Source organism: Myzus persicae, unplaced genomic scaffold (assembly GCF_001856785.1).
Source record: "Myzus persicae strain clone G006 unplaced genomic scaffold, MPER_G0061.0, whole genome shotgun sequence".
NCBI classification, from domain to species: domain Eukaryota; kingdom Metazoa; phylum Arthropoda; class Insecta; order Hemiptera; family Aphididae; genus Myzus; species Myzus persicae.
Window position 1 is genome coordinate 24,893 of NW_019104319.1, and position 18,433 is coordinate 43,325.

Genomic DNA, 18,433 nt, shown 5'->3' on the forward strand with positions numbered 1-18,433 from the left:
CGAGCATGACCCGCGTACGTGTGTGTGTGTGTGTGTGTGTGTGTGTGAGCACTGTGCGCGAGTATTGTATTCGTCCGACGAACCGTCGTCGTAGGTATTATTATTATCGTAAATACAATAATATTATGTATATATATATATTATAATATTATCGTATATAGTTTGGTTGGTTACTGGTTAGCCGTTAGCGAGCTAGCGAACGAGTGTGTGTGTGTGTGTGTGTGTGTGTGTGTGGCTTCTGCAGTGCGTCCCCATAACCGAACGTTGCACGTAACCAACGTAAAAATTTAGCGGTCGTCGTCACCACTCACCAGTCACCGTCAGTGGTTGTGTTGTTCCCACTTGCCCGTGTCAGTGACTCAGTGTGCGTTTGCGTGTGTGTTTGTGACTTGTGTGTGTTGTCCGTCCGTCCGTTACCGCGACAAACGCGTGCCGGCTCACCGCTGCCCCGTCGTCCGTCCAATTTTTCCGGACACCGAAAGAAAACGCCCACGTCGTACCGCGACTCGAAAGCGTAGTTTACGTGACCGGCGACGCCGTTTTCACGTTTCCTCCCGGTCAGGCACACGAGGGTGGCGGCGTAAGTGCGCGGTTTTCCTGTCGTCTTGTTCTTTAGTCGTGTGTCCTCCCCTCGCCGCGAAGTCACCATGACCACCATACAGCAGGGTTCGCTGTTGGACGTGCTGAAGAAAAAGATGCGTCAGACCAAGGAGGAGATGGAGAGGTATAAGGAGGAGTGCGAGGATTTCCACAAGAAACTCCAGATGGAGGTCATGAGACGCGAGGAAGTACGTTGAGTTTTTCCAACACATTAATATGTCCACCTAAATATCGTGATTACGCGCGATTTCGGTAAAAATACCCCCGCCCCAACTCGTCTGGTGTTGGGGGCTGGGGCGGCATCATCTTGAGTTTTTCGTATAGGATTTTAGTATCTAGAAAATAAGTTTATTCTTTACGATCAAAATAATACTATTACTATGTCAACAATGCACAACCACACTGTCTTTGCAGTTCATATTTTGAGCTCTATACCGTTTCGCTGTTGACTAGGGCTCATAGTAGTAGGTGGTACATAAGATTTTATTTTTCCCACTGATTCAATAAGAATTGTTCGAAGGATGTCCTACTTGACTCGAATGCCGTCTACACGTTCTTTCTGCAATTCTATGATATTTTACGCTTTTGAATTTCAGTTTGAAAAATATTGTAATTGTATATCTAGCTAGGACATGTCTGCATGTGTTGCAAATGGATTTTGATTTTTACTTCATTTCAAAACCTATCTTTCTGTTAATCTATCTACATTTGTCGAATTTATTTACTATTAATGAAACATATATGACTCCTACAGAAAAGTTATCAGTGTAGATATCTGAAGGTTTTTACTAAGCGTAAAGGTTAATGTAAAAATGGACTTATCTTATTTAGGTTGGTTGCATAGTTTTATTGATAATTTGGTAATTGGCTCCATATTCAGTTCAGTTATCCTATTGACTTGTACAGGCTATTGTAGATTAAAATATCATGATATTTAGAAACAAAACATTGAACTGAGCACATTTGATTCATGATCATTACTGTGTTAGGTATTTTTTAATTTTAGTTGTTGAATATATTTGATCTTCAGCAAATACTCAACAATTAATAGGTAAATCTATAGGCTAGTTCATCTGAGATATACTTGGTATATCACCTGTGTAGACATACTAAATAACTTCTGAGGTTACTTTTTTGCCTATCTATTTAAAATACAAAAAAAAATATTGACATAAATTAATTAGATGTGTTGTTGATAAACTTACCTGTTTTTTAGGTAGGTAGTACCTACTAAGTATCTCATAGGTATTTTTATTTTTGCTTATAGCCAGGAACATTTTTTTGCATATGAGCATCATTCAAGAAAATTAAGATTTGTTGTTGACATTTAATCAGCCACTAGTCATTATATATTTATACTCATTAGTCCCGTCATTAGTCAACTATTGAAACCAAGATTAAAAGTATAGAAACCAATAATCTAATATATTGTTAGCAAATCAGTATGTAGAATTTATTTATACACAACTAGTCGAAGAAAAAATGTTTAATCACCTAATTGTTAAAATAAGCGTTATCTGAATATTTTATTGATTGTTGCAGTTAATGTTTGAATTACAAATTGGAGTTGGTGTTACAATTAAAAATTTTATAGCGTAACTAATAGTCCACATATTTTGAAATTTCTCATAATTCATATCACTGGTTTTTAATATCATTGATCAAATACAATATATGTTTTATAAATACCTAATTGTTATTTATTATTGGGTAAAATAAATGAATGAAAGAGTTATACCTAATTTATTCAATTTAATGTTTATTTATATGACATCTTAAACAAACTTTAAACATTTATAATAGTGATATGATATAGGGAATTTAAACAAGTATTATTGCATTCAAACTTTGAGTTTAATAAGTGAACAGTTTTGTAGTATGTAAAATTAAGCTGATCATTCAAGGTTATATATAGAACGATGAGGCGTGATGAAATAATTTATCTCCTAACAATGGGTTTCATGTATGTTAAATATACAGACAGTTTTGTTTGCTGTGAATTCAGGAAGTTATGGCCTAGGTTGGGTTTCCTGTTAATTTGGTATTTTACACCTGAATATGTATAAAATAGGATATTTATATTTTTATAATGTTTACTTTTTTGTAAAGCAATCCTGTAGAAATATAGCCATATAGGTCTAATACAAATCTCTATGAATTATTTTCCCCACATAAACAGCATTATGCTAAATATTTATTATTAATTTTTTATTGCAGGCTGAAAGTGAAGTTGCTGCACTTAACAGGCGTATCCAATTGCTGGAAGAGGACCTTGAAAGGTCTGAAGAGCGCTTGGCCACGGCCACTGCTAAGTTGGCCGAGGCATCTCAAGCTGCTGATGAGTCTGAACGGTAAGTGTGTGCTAAATGTTTGTCAAAGGTATTACTATTTCAGGATTTTAGGACTCTAATAGATTTCATCTTAGGTTATATTTTGATCTCAAAAAAAACATTTATAGGTACTAGTCCCTAAATTATATTTTAATAATATCAAGTAGGTTTTGAACGTTAAAAACCAATTACTATAATATTACATTTTATGTCTTAGAAAATAATAAATGCATAAGTAAAACTATTTATTCTATTTTTATGTTAGGTATGTTTAGTTCAATATATTTTGAGATATATTTTAATATGCTCATTAAATATAGTATCAATTTTAAACTTAAAAGTCATTATATTTACATTATCTTGTTGTAAATACTGTCACGTCGTCTTTATGTAGGTAAGTTTTAATTACCAATAAATACCCATTACCTTTTTTTTGTCTGATTTAATTTACTAGATGTAGTATGATGGTTAATGTATTCAGTTACTAATGATACTATGATAACTAACATCAGCTCCTAAAAATGTTACTAAAACCTTTCTTAAGTGAATGTTGTGTGCATGTAAATCAAATGTGATAACCCTAAATCAAACTTGATGTGAAAAGAGATAATATATTTATAATTTAACGATATTTTTATCATAAATTCTGAAAAACTATTGAACTTTTCAAAATTACAAAAATTTCATTTAACCTAACCTATAGCTGGTCTTGCTCAATTTGTAATTAAAATGTGGTTGGTTTATAATAGTTATTTTTTGAATAACATTGGTACAAAACATTTGTTTATCTATAATTTAGTAACTATACAACAACCTATAATCATAATAATAATTTGAAATCATTATTCTTTGTACATTTAGCCTATTAAAATATGTTTACCTATTTAAATTTTTAGATTGTCAATTTTCTTAAACTTTTGTTAGAATTGCCTATTTAAATTTCCTTAAAAAATTATATAAAACGTCTTCTTCTGACTTAACTTTATATTAATAATTAGGCATTTCTTGCTAAATACAATCTTGAAATAAGTATAGGTACTATAAAAGTACATCGGACATTTTCAACTTTTAAATATTTATTTGTGTTAGGTTTTTAAAATTTTATTTTAAAATGTTTATAATATACAGAATTGATAAAGATTATCAAAAACATCTTGGTATAGACATGAGTAAATAAATAGGCATGTCAGTTTAAGTTTAAGTTGTCATTGTGCATGTTCCTAATCATATTAAATGGATAATGTTTAATATTATTGTATTTAATACTTAGTTTGAGGGTTTATTCAAAGTTTGTAGAATAGTTTATGCGCTGTGTTATCTAGCTGACATGTCTGTTTATTTAGTGATGGGTATTGATGATTGAATTCAAATTAATGGAAGTACAATCACAGATATTTCATTCTAAAATAAAGAATTATATCTATATTTTTTTAACTAGTAGGTATTAAAGATATGCTTTACATTAATATCAAAGACATTTTTTTCAGCTATAAATTTAAAAATTAGTAAATTTTATAATGACAAAGATTAAATGACATAATATATATATTAAATAAAAATTAAACAACTGTGTAATTAGTTTGTATCTATAATTCCTACCTACTATAAAAATCTTATAAAAATTAAAAAAAAATTGACATTTTTAAAACCCAAAGTATTTTTATCTTATTAGGTAAGGTCTGCATGATTTTTAAACTCAAATTATGGTTTGAATTAATATAAATATTTAAAAATTATGGATACATTTATTTTTTATAAACTCTACATTCTTAGAAATTTGATTAAATTGTACACGTTATTTTATATTCTGTATTCAAATTTGTTTGATTAGTGTTCAGTGATTTATGTAAATTTATAATTTTTATCCAATTTTTTTGAAATTATTATCAAAATTAATTATTTTTGTTATTCACTTGATTTCTAAAATTACTAATTTAGTATTTTCTTAAATAATTAAGATTACTAATACTAATATTAGTGGTTTATTTTATAGTTTATACTACTTTTATGCATCAAATGAGTTAATAATTTCACTATGGACAACTGCAGCTTATAAACCAACATTTCATTATAGATTCTTGATTAGTTAATTGGAAATAGTTAAATCATAAACAATAATGTATTACATAATCTACTACTTACTAACTTGTTTTTAAGTAGAAAATATTAGTTAAAATATATGTAGGTATTTATGTACTACTTACCCGCTAAAACAATAACGCTGTGTGTGCATCTGTTTGATGTGTTGTTGTTTGTAAATTAAAAGGATCCGAAAAGCATTGGAGAACCGAACAAATATGGAGGATGACCGAGTAGCCATTCTCGAAGCTCAATTGGCACAAGCCAAACTTATTGCCGAGGAGGCTGACAAAAAATATGAGGAGGTAAAATAACAGCATCTGAGTATTTTTTACTGTGTTTTTATTTCAAATTATCTTACAACCTTGTCCTTGATTCCTGATAAGCACAAAAACACGACGTGGCTACATGGACACTGTAGGGATTTTTAATTTGACTGATTTGGTTAGGGCAATTAAAATAAGTAGATTTTTGTTAGGAGTTATAAATCCTTCGAGTAGTTATATTGATAGGTACAATTTAAACTCTAGATTTGTAGGGAATAACTTATTGGTTGGGATTTATATAGTGCACGTAAGGTGTTGGAAAACCGCAGTTTGGCCGATGAAGAACGTATGGATGCCTTGGAGAACCAGTTAAAGGAAGCCCGCTTCTTGGCTGAAGAAGCTGATAAGAAATATGATGAGGTGAACGATAGTGTGTTACTAACACTATTAAATCGTTATCTCACTTGAATTTTACTAATCAATAATTTTACAAATGTCAGTTGTATGCAACTTAAATATGGCATAATGTGACTCATACAAAATTTTGTGTGACAACAAATGAGTCCTTAAAAGGGAAATTTCATTACTAATGGCTTAAAGATATTAAAAAAAAACCTTAAGTAATAATATTGGCGTTTTCGCTATTGGTATATTTTTATGAGTTTTGGCAGTTTGTGCGAACAATTATTTTTATTTTTATTGTTTTGTGAATTTAAACTTTACCATTATTCAATCGTTTACATTACCTAATTATTATTTTGTATTGAATCCAAGTAATATTGACATTTTTGATATTAAAATATATCCTATTTCAAAATTATATACCATTGACATAGACTGTTAAGAACAATTGTCAAGTTTTTTCTGTTACGTTTTTGTTTTTAAAAATATTGTAATAAAAATGATTACATTTTTTTTAAGTGCCTTGAATTTTATTTTTGTGTTAAATAATGAAAAATAACATTTATTATGTATCCTTAACTCTATTATAAAAACTCAAATGTATATCAAATTTATATTTTTAAAGTCGATTTTAAGCTATTCGGATATATTATTATATGAAATTGTACTACTTAATAAATCGTTATCTTGAATAATTAATGTTACGCGTGTAATTTATGGACATGTTTACATCTTTTTGTTTATTACAAATTTTTACAAAACTGTATGCTTTTAATAATAATAAATAATACCTATTATTATTTTATTATTATTATTCACAATGTAATGTTTTGATAAAAAAAAAAAAAAATGGGAGTTTTAGTAGTTTATTTAATATTTGAGTTGTTGATATATTATTTTTTTTGTGTAACTGAATAAATCAGTATTTCTGTTTTAATTTATTTTTCTATTATTTTGAACATTTAGTATCATAACTGTTATTATTATTATACATATTACAATATTATGGTTATAAAAATATGAGCAGTAGTGTCAAAATTGAGCAAATTGGTCATTGGCTTTGTAATGACTATTGACTAGTGATTGCAATATTATATTCAACCAGTGTCTACGATGTATATACGATACTAATATTATAAGAGAAGTTCTCAAACAGTTGTCGGTGTTACGGTGTATATAATAAATTACTTAAATGACAAATTGACGTAGTCCAATGAAAAACAAAATATGTCCGCCCAAGACGTCATAGTGGGAGTATAACAAATATAAAATTAAAACAAAATCTTATTGACGATTAGTGAACACTAAGGTATTCAATAAAATAATAATATAACCCCGAAAATCGAGTGATCTATAGTGAAATCTCAGTCGGAGAGGCGACATAATAACATTAAAAAAAAATGTTTAACTTTATACCGGTGGCGTATTCGCCTCAAGTTGTTTTATATTTAAAAATAGAAATTCATCTTTAATAGGATTTTTACTCGAAAAATGACTGTACGGCAGAGTTACAGGCGTTACATACTTTTTGTATGTGTAATAATAATAATATATTCAACGCGACGAGAACCGGGAAAAAGGGTGTATTCTGTCTGTAAAAAAGAGAGAACTGGTTTGTTGTCAGAGGAGTGAATTTCATCCATTATAATAATTCTTCTTCCAAAACACACACGTTCTGTTATTTTATGTATTGAAAAATACTCGAAACGACGCACACTGCTCGAGTCTTACGAACATCAAATGAAACACTTGTAAACTGTATTATAATATTATTATAAACAATAATTAAAATAAAACCGATTCAGAAGTTGTTCCTAGCAAATCCGTATAGTAGACATTTCGATTTAGTGGGCTACAGATTTTTTTTATCAACGAAGTCTCTCCTAAACGTAAATACTTCTAACAGCAATAACGTCATAATAATATATTATCGCACTCAGTCCCACAGAAAAAATGTTAGTCTATAGTATTACATAATAGTGTCAGTTTTCGAATAAAAGAGCATGGCTGAATTCATGGGGGGGAGGGTGTCGTATGGAAAATTAAATTATTAGATCGATGGTTATACATCAAAACCTATGCCCTATAAGTTTTCGACGATGGAGGGCCATCAGTTTTATTCAGTTATAAATATTTTAATCGTTTCGGATGCATTATTCGTCGTTTTCTAGAAAATCCTATGGTAATAACAACTTTTTATCGGTGTTACGTCCTATCATATTATTGCTTGTACAAAGTATAACAATGTTATGTGTTCGTGAGGAGGGACTAAGAATTTAACATTATATAATTTTGTTTTTTTGTCCCTCTCGTGTGCATTAAGAACAAATGAATTCAGTTTCTTTTCACGGTTGCGAATCGAAGTTTTTGTTACCTCGTATCTACATCCTACAGTCCCACACACGTAATAATAATATAATATACATAAATGTAAAAAAAAAATTATTATCATTTTCTCACGACCCATGCATTCGACGTGTTTAATTTATTTTACATGAGCGACGAAATTATAATTCCAAGGTCTCTACGTTTTATGTACGCGTATCATATACGTAATAATAATACTATGTTGTAGGTCCTTTATCTATAGGTATGTAGATCTGGAAAATTAAAATATTAAATAATCTAGCAAAAATAATTTTTCGAAGGCACATGCTCCTTATGTGAACCGTCTTTTTAAACACGTTTGATTAGTCATTATTTCGAAAATCCAGTTGAAATAATTACTCAGTAATTGCTTTTCCGTATAATGTGTTCGAAGAAAAACAAATCCGATTCAAATATCATAAATCATAACATTATTTTACTTACATGCGTATCTCGTATGGACAACGCATACATCAATGATAAACTAAATAAAAATATATAATATATCATTTTTTAAGAATAACCAACAATCGCGCCGTCTAAAAAATCAATTTGCCCGTTAATGGGTTTTTCTTGTACGATTACCAATTACGACATAATAATAATAATAATAATAATAATATGACGTACCTATATATCTTATAATATCATGTATAATATGTCTAATTTAATAATAGGACGTGACATAATTTTGTTTAAACATTAAAAGTAGACCATTTGGATACTTCGAACGTTGACGTCGTGTCTGATGCTCTCTCTATGGATTATATTATAAGAAGGAGAATACACAGAATACGTTTGAAACGTAGGTAATTATGATAAAAAAATAATTATTGTTTCGTCGACGAGTCGAAATTCCTGACGCCGAGGCGGTCCACATTTTTGTCAACGTGGTCGTTGCAATATATTATATTATTATACAGAGCGATTCTGTCCGCACTAAACACACTCGCCGTCCCTCACTTGAATTTTGTATTTTTGGATGATATACATTTTAGAGTAGGTACCTACAACTATAATATTGTAGTAAAAAAATGTTTTCTATTATTTAAGGGGGAAAAAGAAAGTCCACTTTTTAATATTATTTATCTTTCGAGGAGTTGCAACACTAACATTTGTTTTCTCTGTTTGTATGACGCGTAATATGGCGTCAACAGGTATTCCGTACTTCCACGAGGTTCATAATATAAGGGCAAATATTAAATGACATTCTTTTAGTATAGATAAGAATAATTCCCATGAATTTAGTCAGATAGTTTTTTCATTTTTAAGAAGTTCTTAATGGTTAAAAATAAATTAAATTTAAACATGTTTATACTGTAAAAAAAAAATATTTAAAAATGATCATTGGACCAGTGCACAGGAAATAATCTACTCTTCAAAACGTACAAAATGTGGTCCCTTGCCTTAAACTGTATAAGAGAGTCGTGAAAGTACGGAATACATTTGTTCCTAGAGAAAACAATTAATGCGTGATAGCCTTTCAAGCAGAATATTTTTATGAAACGTCCATTTATAAAACATAACGAATATTGAAATAATAGCTTTCTATTTATATCTTTTGAGCTTTCCGACAATTTTATAAGCGAAGTATTGTTGAATAATTTCGTTGAAGAACCCCTGCCACTATTCTTTTTTAAAATCTTTTTGTCAAAATTTTCGTTCATATGTTATAATTAAAAAAAACCTAAATTCGATATTTCTATGCAAAATATTCTAATTATGCTAAATAATACCTTTCAAAAAAATTTTTCGTCTTTGAAATACGAAATCAAATAACTAAACATTGGCAATTTTAGCAGTCATTAAAAAAATTGCCACTAATAAAACTGTAAAAACTTGACAATTATATACAATATACATGGACGATGAATGCTTGCAGACGACGACAAATTTATCAATATAATATAAGTAAACGTTTTAGATTTCGAAGGTGGCCCTCACACCCAAAATTAGTGCATTTTTGAGAAAGTATCATGAGTGTGTTTTTCCGAATCGTTTTAATAATATATTCGAATTTTAGTTTGGACGATTGACGAATCTCATATAATTTTTAGTTTATTATGAAATATTATTGTCTTTACGTGTGGGTCATTTCGAAGTAATAAACAATGTCTTACAAACGGACACGGTTTGTCATCGTTTACTTATGTAGGTAGTTATTGATTGTAAACTCGTTCGGCTAAGACACAATTTTTTCTCATAAGGCAATGCGCTTCCATAATGGCGTACAACTGATTTCAAATAACGGGTATTGTCCCTGTTTTGTATTTGTTTACAAATACAACAAAATTAACAACTACTGTGTCTTGGCCGTATCGGTATTCGTCCTACAATAATATGACATATTATTACTCATATCGTTTATTACTAATTTTATTTTAATGCGATGTATCTGCTAATATATATATGTATTTATCTCGCTGGTTGAAATTTATATAAACATTCTTTATTAGATAAGCAATTACAATTATGTGTTGGTATACGTCTGTTTGTACAATAGGTTGCTAGTATATCCCTCAGTGTTAATTTTTTTTTTGAAAATTTATTTTTAAGTTAAATTTTAATCTTTTTATTGTAAAACGTTATCGTCAATCATCTTTATATTATAAAGTCGGTTTACTTGGATTCAATAATAATTTTGTTATAAGCCATACAGTTTGCATAATTAAGTGTACTTAGTACTTACTATAATAACATAGATTAACTCGTTAGGCTGTTTGTAGTTTGTTTTTTCTGTTTAACTCGTCGAAATCTAACAATTTCACTATCTTGGTGTTCCTTTGCATATACTATTGACTGTACAATACATTACAGTCATTCCTAATCGATAATAGTCCCATTGTCTATAGTGTTATAATTATAAATTAATATAATATAATAGGTAAATGTGGTGTAGCTAAGGGACTGGGCACTAAATGCAGCATCACTCATTTACATTCCAAAACAGATAACAGTGGTCCGTAATTTTTTATTTTAAACAGCCTTGGCAGTCGACTAATTTATCTTGAGTTTCCCTGTAATGCCTATTATGGCCATCAACTGTTTTGTTTGACAGTTTATGTTGGTCGAAAAATATATAGTAATATTATGCACCTATACTCGTTACCTGCAGTGTCAGAATGGTAGTATCTCGTTTATATTACTATTTGGTGCCCATCTATAATTACTAATTATATTATAGTTGTCCTATCATGCATACTGCAGCTAAATATGTCCGTTAAAAAGTGGGCAAGGGGATGGTGGTATTCTTTTTACGCCATAGGAGAAAAACGGTACTGGCTGAGACCTCTAAGTGTAATTTTCTTCGTGGATTCATTTTTATTTTCTCCGGCTCACCCAGATATATCCTCGCTACACCACTCTATACATAAATACATGTATATATTATAATGTGTGTTTTGCGTGTGTGTTAATTAATTTACCGATTTCTTAATATTTGTATAAAAAAATTGTTAAGACCGTTTTTATTTAATTATCTTTTTTGGGAAATTATTACGATTAGGTAGCGCGTAAGCTGGCCATGGTTGAAGCCGACTTGGAAAGAGCAGAAGAACGTGCCGAATCGGGCGAATCGTAAGGACGATTAATAAATCACTAGATTTATAAATATGAAAATCATTTAAAGGAATCTGTTGGATAATTTTTATGATTGCGATTTTTCGTTGCTTTAGCAGAATATATACTGTAGTGTATTATTATATCATATAATATTACACTACGCTTAAATAATTGTTGCGCGCATAATTAGTGTTATTACGTTTTTTTGGGCTTTATTCACAATCATAGATATTTTCAGAAAACAAAACTGAAGCTTTATAGTTTCCATTCGGCGGCTGTTTGAATTTTTTTTCGTTTTCTGTTTTCGGTTTTGATTTTTTGTTTTTGTGTTTTGTGTGTTTTTCATCTATCCATATTACCTATATAATATGTTAATATTATACATGCTCTATCTCTTTATCCTTTGTCCAACATATTTTATTATTTTTAGTTTTATTGCATGAAATTAGTTTGTTATATTGTTTTATTTTCAATTGCTATTAGGTCGGCCGTAAATTGGTCATGATGGAACAAGATTTGGAAAGAGCTGAAGAAAGAGCTGAACACAGCGATGCGTAAGTATATTAGTCATTTTAAAGTCGAAAAGTGAGAACGCGCACTTAAAAATGAATTAAAAAATACTTCCACCCTTATTTTAGACCATAGTTAGATGACTACTTTTTGGTAAGTGCTGAATAACAAAGATGTACACCTTTTATGTGAACATATTTTGTTGTATTTTTGCTTTCTTGAAAGTAGTGTGTTGCGTCCGAGTGGCTTTTCATCGCAATCAAAAATTACCAATTTTTTCTGTTGTAATATTTACTCATGTAACTTTTAAGGGTATTTATAATTAACGAACAAATTGTCTTTTCAACTTCGATTACATTATAGAAACCCTTAAGCTTGAGTTGATATTTCCAAAAAAAAAACTTAGAAATGAACGTAGTTATTTTGTGTTTTACCTGTTGAACTAATTTTGTGTTATTTTTTATTCTATAGAAAAATCGTGGAATTGGAAGAAGAATTACGTGTTGTTGGCAACAACTTGAAATCCCTCGAGGTTTCAGAAGAAAAGGTACACGTATACAATTCAGTTAAATTAATTACATTCATTTTAACGACCAAATAAGACGTATACAAAACAATATATTATTTTTCTTATTATATTTATCAACCAATGCTATAGATACACCAATGATTGACATATTCTAAACTATTACATTATTGATTCAGAATATTTTATAAATCAATAATTGTTAACCAAAAGTTAGCAAAACACAACTATTTAGCCAGACTCTATGAAATGGGGAAATATTTTTCGTTCAACCATCTCAAGCAAATCAATTTTATAAATATAACTGACTTAAGATTAAAAACAATGTCGATTTGAGCTTAGATGTATTAATAAAGATTCAGAAATATTATTAGTATATGTGCTGATATATACTATTTATAACGCACATTTCCAAAGTTCATTAGCCCTTATATAGTGTTTAAAAAGTCCTATTGTATAAACATTTTCTAAATTTCTAACTAATGGTTTTGGACAGGCAAATCAACGTGAAGAAGAATATAAGAACCAAATTAAGACTTTGACCAACCGTTTGAAGGAGGTATTTTATAAAAAAAAAAAACAACTCACAGGCTGCGTTTGTTTGCATTTTAGTCTGCTTAAGAAAATTTTCAAAAAAATACTACCATAAGGCTTTAACGTACTTACACCACTCGTACTGTTTTTATATAATAACTAATAATAAAACGCGTGATTTTGGTATGACACCTTTCCCACGAAACTTACTAAATACACCCCCACTATACATAAAAAAATCACTGAAACAAACAAATATAATAATATATTTTCTTAAATGTGTGTTATAACTTATAAATTTTTTGTCTAACTTGATTTTGTTTTTTTTTTTTGCAAATTGGTTTGTACACGCTTAACTCACAAACACGGCGCACGTTTATATACTTAAAAATAAATATAGGCCACACAAAGGGAAGAAACGTTTGAGGAACAAGTGAAAGGTCTCGGAGCACAGCTCAAAGAGGTATAAGTTCAATACATATTTAATACACTTCATAATTATTATATAATGTTCATTCTACATTATTCTCGTATATTTATCATTAAATAATTAATTACCTATGTGTCTTTCTCTACTCTCCTTGCGCCGATTGCCATAACTCATTTTCGACTTAATATTGAAGCTCTGCTGAGTACGACACGGAACAACTTTTTTATCACGACTGTTCGTGTATATTATGTGGTTACGGTAATATGTAAAGAAGTTCGATTGTTATTTTGAAGTTTTCGTTTGGATTCCACGTGTACGAGTACGATGTGTGATAATTTATTCGTTGTACACGATAGACACATATTAATATACTATAATTATTATTTGTTAATAACGCACATCTCGATGCTTTCAACGCGTTCACAGTTTTCACACTTTTTTTCGCACATGCCGTCCGTCAATCGTCATATACATAAATTAATATTAATAATTTTAAATTTGACCTTTTTTTTGCAGTTCATAACACCGTGTTTCATTAACAATATGATTGTTTTATTTAAATTAATCAATTAAATTTCTAATTTATGATACCGCATGGTTTTTCTTCTGTGTGTAATGCATACAGAGTGTTACGAGAATTTGATATTTTCAATGTAATTTGTATATAAGTGTCAAACCGTCAAATCCTCGGGATACACTCTGTATACACTTATTATTTACTTGTTGTGTTTATTAGTTAAAAAAAATCAAAACAAAACTGTAAATATTTAACAGACATTAATCGACACTCGATTTTTTTTCACTTTTAGGCTGAGGCTCGTGCTGAATTCGCCGAGAGATCGGTGCAGAAATTGCAGAAGGAAGTCGACAGGCTCGAAGGTGAGTTTTACGTTTCCCTCGTAGATTATTATATATTTTCAAAAATACTATTATATCGGTTTACAGTCTTGGGATCGATAATTTATTATAATAATATCTATACAAGAAATATGAGCAATATTTAAACGCATAGTGTGTCTCATAATTATGGTATACCTAATATCCCGCGTGGCGTATACAGTAATACGCAGGGGTATTAATTTTGTTTTTTGGGCCTTGACGTCTTATTTGTGCAGATAATATAACATACAGGGTCATCTGAATTTTGGGTTAAAACACTGGCGGGGGTTCTCTTTACACGTCAATGAGATTCCTCGGCCCCCGCCAATTTTAAGTGCACTATGCATCATAGTGTACAAGACGTTTAGTCTTCTGTAGTGCACAAAATACTTTCAGCATGATCTAAGACCATTGACGTTTCAATGTCACAACGGGGAGGCAGGTGCATGGTAAACAATCGAGAAATATACCTACTAAAAAAAAAAAAATATATGAATAAATAAAATGTGTTTTTTCGTGTTTGAGATTGTTTTCTAATATCGTGTGTTGTCCGAAGAGCCAAGTGTTTCTAATCAAATAACGCCGATTAATCGATACTCTTTTGTGTCTATATTACACAATTACCGTAATAATACGATGATGGTCTGCACTCTTCGCGTGCGAATGTTTATAATAATAATCCAATATAAAATGTCTGACGAACTCGTAGATACACATCATCATCATCATCCTCGGTGGCGCCGAACGTGACGTCTAATATTGTCTCAAATGGCAATGTAAATGTTATTAGAGCGACATTATGATATGTAATAATATGTATACTGTCTACCTTTAAACGTTTACATATTTACCCGTACTCGTGTGGTGTACATTTCACCTAAAATTTGATTTTTTTATTTAGATTTGGTGGGGTCAGGGTTAACATTTTCCAATGTCCTAGCTATCTAAATTTACACTTCGACGCCACCCCGAATTTGTCATCCTTGATTCTGTATTTAACATCATATTATTATATACATGTCTGATGTTTTCGCACGTAGAGTTTTATTATTTGTTTGTTACTAAATATTATCTCTAGTAGTCTAGTGACTTGTATTTAGATATTGTTTTTATTTTTCATTTTTAAATTTTCACTTGTTTGTGCATGTTAGCTAAATGTTTTGTTTTCATGTGTGACGCGCGTGTGTGTTTTGCTGTGGACCTGACGCAACACAGACGACTTAACTGGCGAAAAGGAAAAGAACAAACATCTGCAAGAGGAAATGGAGGCCACCCTGCACGACATTCAAAACATGTAAAATAACATACCGTCCCGCGTTTTCCTTCCCCGTCCCTTCTTAGCAAATTTCCTACTCCTTATTAAAAATTATCTAATATTATTATTTAATTTTTTAAACAATTTTTTTATACTTTTACACTCGTTATATTTATGTTTTGTTTAACATTTCCGCACTCCATACTAACTTCGTTATTGCACAGGTTTGACTATACACAGTTTAATAATAATTCACTTATATTTTATATTATAATTTATAATTTAATTCTTTTCTTTCTTCTTCTCCTTCTTCTATCACTTAACTACGTACTAACCTTATAAACAACTATATTATTATATACTACTAAGTACTAACGCCCATAATATTCAAATGTTTATATTTAATATTTATGCATCATGTTGAAGAAAACTACGCTCGAATAAAATGGTCTTTCGCTGGGGAATTTAAAATCATTTTTATGGCATAGGTATAGTATGATGGGGGAGACATTTCAAATCGCAATAAACATTTTCTTCGTGTGCGACCGTTATTGAATATTCGGAAGGCGATACAATATGTACTAATATTATGTATGTCCATTCATCTTATAATAATTTCGGGTACGATATTACCGCACATCGTGAAACCTTAAAACAATAGGAACCGTATTCAATTGCGAACATATTCTCTATAACAATACACCTTGACGTTAACGGACTGTTATACAGTCTCAATTACAGTGCATGCATATAGGTAGGTACGACGAGTGTAGGACTGCACATAATGGACATTTTACGATAATCATTCACACATCGTGCGTAACGCCTACATTCCTATACTAGAAATGTATCTTTATAAATCTACAATTTAAAATAATACAAAAAATTCGATTCTTTTGTTCGTTTTTCAACATTTCAAATTATTTATATGCAATAATCATATGGGTATTTGATGTATAGGTAATAATTTTAATGTAGACTTCGCATGATGGACCAACACTGCAGTAATAATTATTAAAATATGTTGGACATTTGTATTTGGTTTTGGGTAAAATTTGATTTTTGTTCTAATAGTGACTTCTTAGATACTATCGTTGTTAACACGTATACCTACTAATATTTCTACTTAATAATTTCCCTACTAAACACAAATCTATATGTGGCTAATGAACGTCCATAATAAGCGTGTATGATTATCGGACGGATTATTGTATTAACACGATTGATTTTCTTCCACGTGATTCCTTAGAAACCTTAGAAACCTTAGAAACCTTTAACACTATAATATATGTACCTATATAATTACTAATTTTTCCATTTTGATGGTGGATGTATTATTATTTATTATACTAAAAACCTGCTAACATCCTCTATATTTGCGAAACCGATCGACTACCATTCTATTCGGCTTTGTCGTCCTCTTATTTTCTATATATATACGGTTATGTGATTTGGGCTCTACGTATATATATATTTATACATATATATATATCTACACTTCCGCCGAGACACTGTCCTGTCCAAAAAATTTCTTTTCTCAAACCTGAGTCGGGTGCGAACGTTTTTACTGACCCGGTGGTAACCGATTTGCTTTTCAGATGAGTTGGTCGCCGAAAAGGAGAGATTCAGAGACATTGGCGACAGCTTGGACCTTGCGTTTGTCGACTTGTATGGCATCTAAACACAAAAAACACACATACACACACATAAACACACACACACACACAGACCTCCTTTCCCGACACACACGATTCCAAATTTTATCCATTTCCGTCGTCTCTGTCTCCGACCATACTCCAGCTCTACCGAATACCACACACTACATTCCCTTTATAAACAAAACACAAAACGAAACAATAAAACATAATTTTAATAATACAGTGCTACTAACACCGTGTCCACGCGTTAAACTTTTCGACACAGAACTTGTAACTTTAGTTTATTTTAGTAAATTACCTAAATTTTATTTTTATTTATTTATTTAATTTTTTTTTTTTGTTTTGCAATGTATTGTATTTCATAGCTTACTGATCTTACGATATTATTTCGGCTTTGTTTTTACGCTTGTAGAAAAATTGTACGGAACGCCGTAGGTGTGATCTTTGACTACCCCGAAGTGAATAATAAAAAATTGTAACTTTTATTTCTATGATATCTTTTATCTCCACTCGAGAGAAATCGTATAATGTCTATCGACACTTTGTACCGGCGTCACGCGTACCTAAAATGTTTTTTTTTGTTCTTCGGAAAACACGTCTGTTGAATATAATTAATTTTTATCCAAACGTTATTATTATTTATATATACGCTTAGTTTTTATTTATATAACATAAAAAAAACCATAACCCAATTTTTGTCTAACTGTATATGTCTATTAAAAAAAAAAAATGTATTTTTTGTGATTTATATAGAGCTTTGTATTGTTTTCGTTATTAGTCAAATAACCAACGATAAAAATATAAATGAAAAAACACAAATTCTGATATATCTCGGTATATACATAATATATATTACCTACGTCTTATTTGTATTGTACAGACGATTTATTTCATTAACACTTAGATCGTAATCACTGATAACTTATTTTACGAATTATTATTTATTATTATTAAAACATTTTTTTACATATATTTATTGTCATCCCAAGTGCTATATGTTTTACCAATAAAACAATGTAAAAGAAAAAAATATATT

The 18,433-nt window shown here is 30.1% G+C and overlaps 1 protein-coding gene across 23 annotated transcripts in view; it reads left to right on the top strand.

The window, feature by feature from the left end:
- Nucleotides 1–18,433, top strand: part of LOC111041134 (tropomyosin) — a 41,788-nt gene that overhangs the window by 13,247 nt on the left and 10,108 nt on the right. For 3 of the 23 annotated variants that reach the window (XM_022325319.1, XM_022325308.1, XM_022325307.1), the window contains 6 exons: nucleotides 2,818–2,951; nucleotides 5,578–5,695; nucleotides 11,550–11,620; nucleotides 12,587–12,662; nucleotides 13,138–13,200; nucleotides 14,415–14,484. In XM_022325319.1, coding sequence (XP_022181011.1) covers nucleotides 2,818–2,951; nucleotides 5,578–5,695; nucleotides 11,550–11,620; nucleotides 12,587–12,662; nucleotides 13,138–13,200; nucleotides 14,415–14,484 — 532 coding nt within the window. Of the gene's footprint in view, nucleotides 1–310; nucleotides 789–2,817; nucleotides 2,952–5,196; nucleotides 5,315–5,577; nucleotides 5,696–11,549; nucleotides 11,621–12,088; nucleotides 12,160–12,586; nucleotides 12,663–13,137; nucleotides 13,201–13,575; nucleotides 13,639–14,414; nucleotides 14,485–15,699; nucleotides 15,783–17,337; nucleotides 18,264–18,433 lie in introns of those variants that run through there. The other 20 variants (XM_022325311.1, XM_022325300.1, XM_022325313.1 and 17 more) reach the window with 17 other exon arrangements.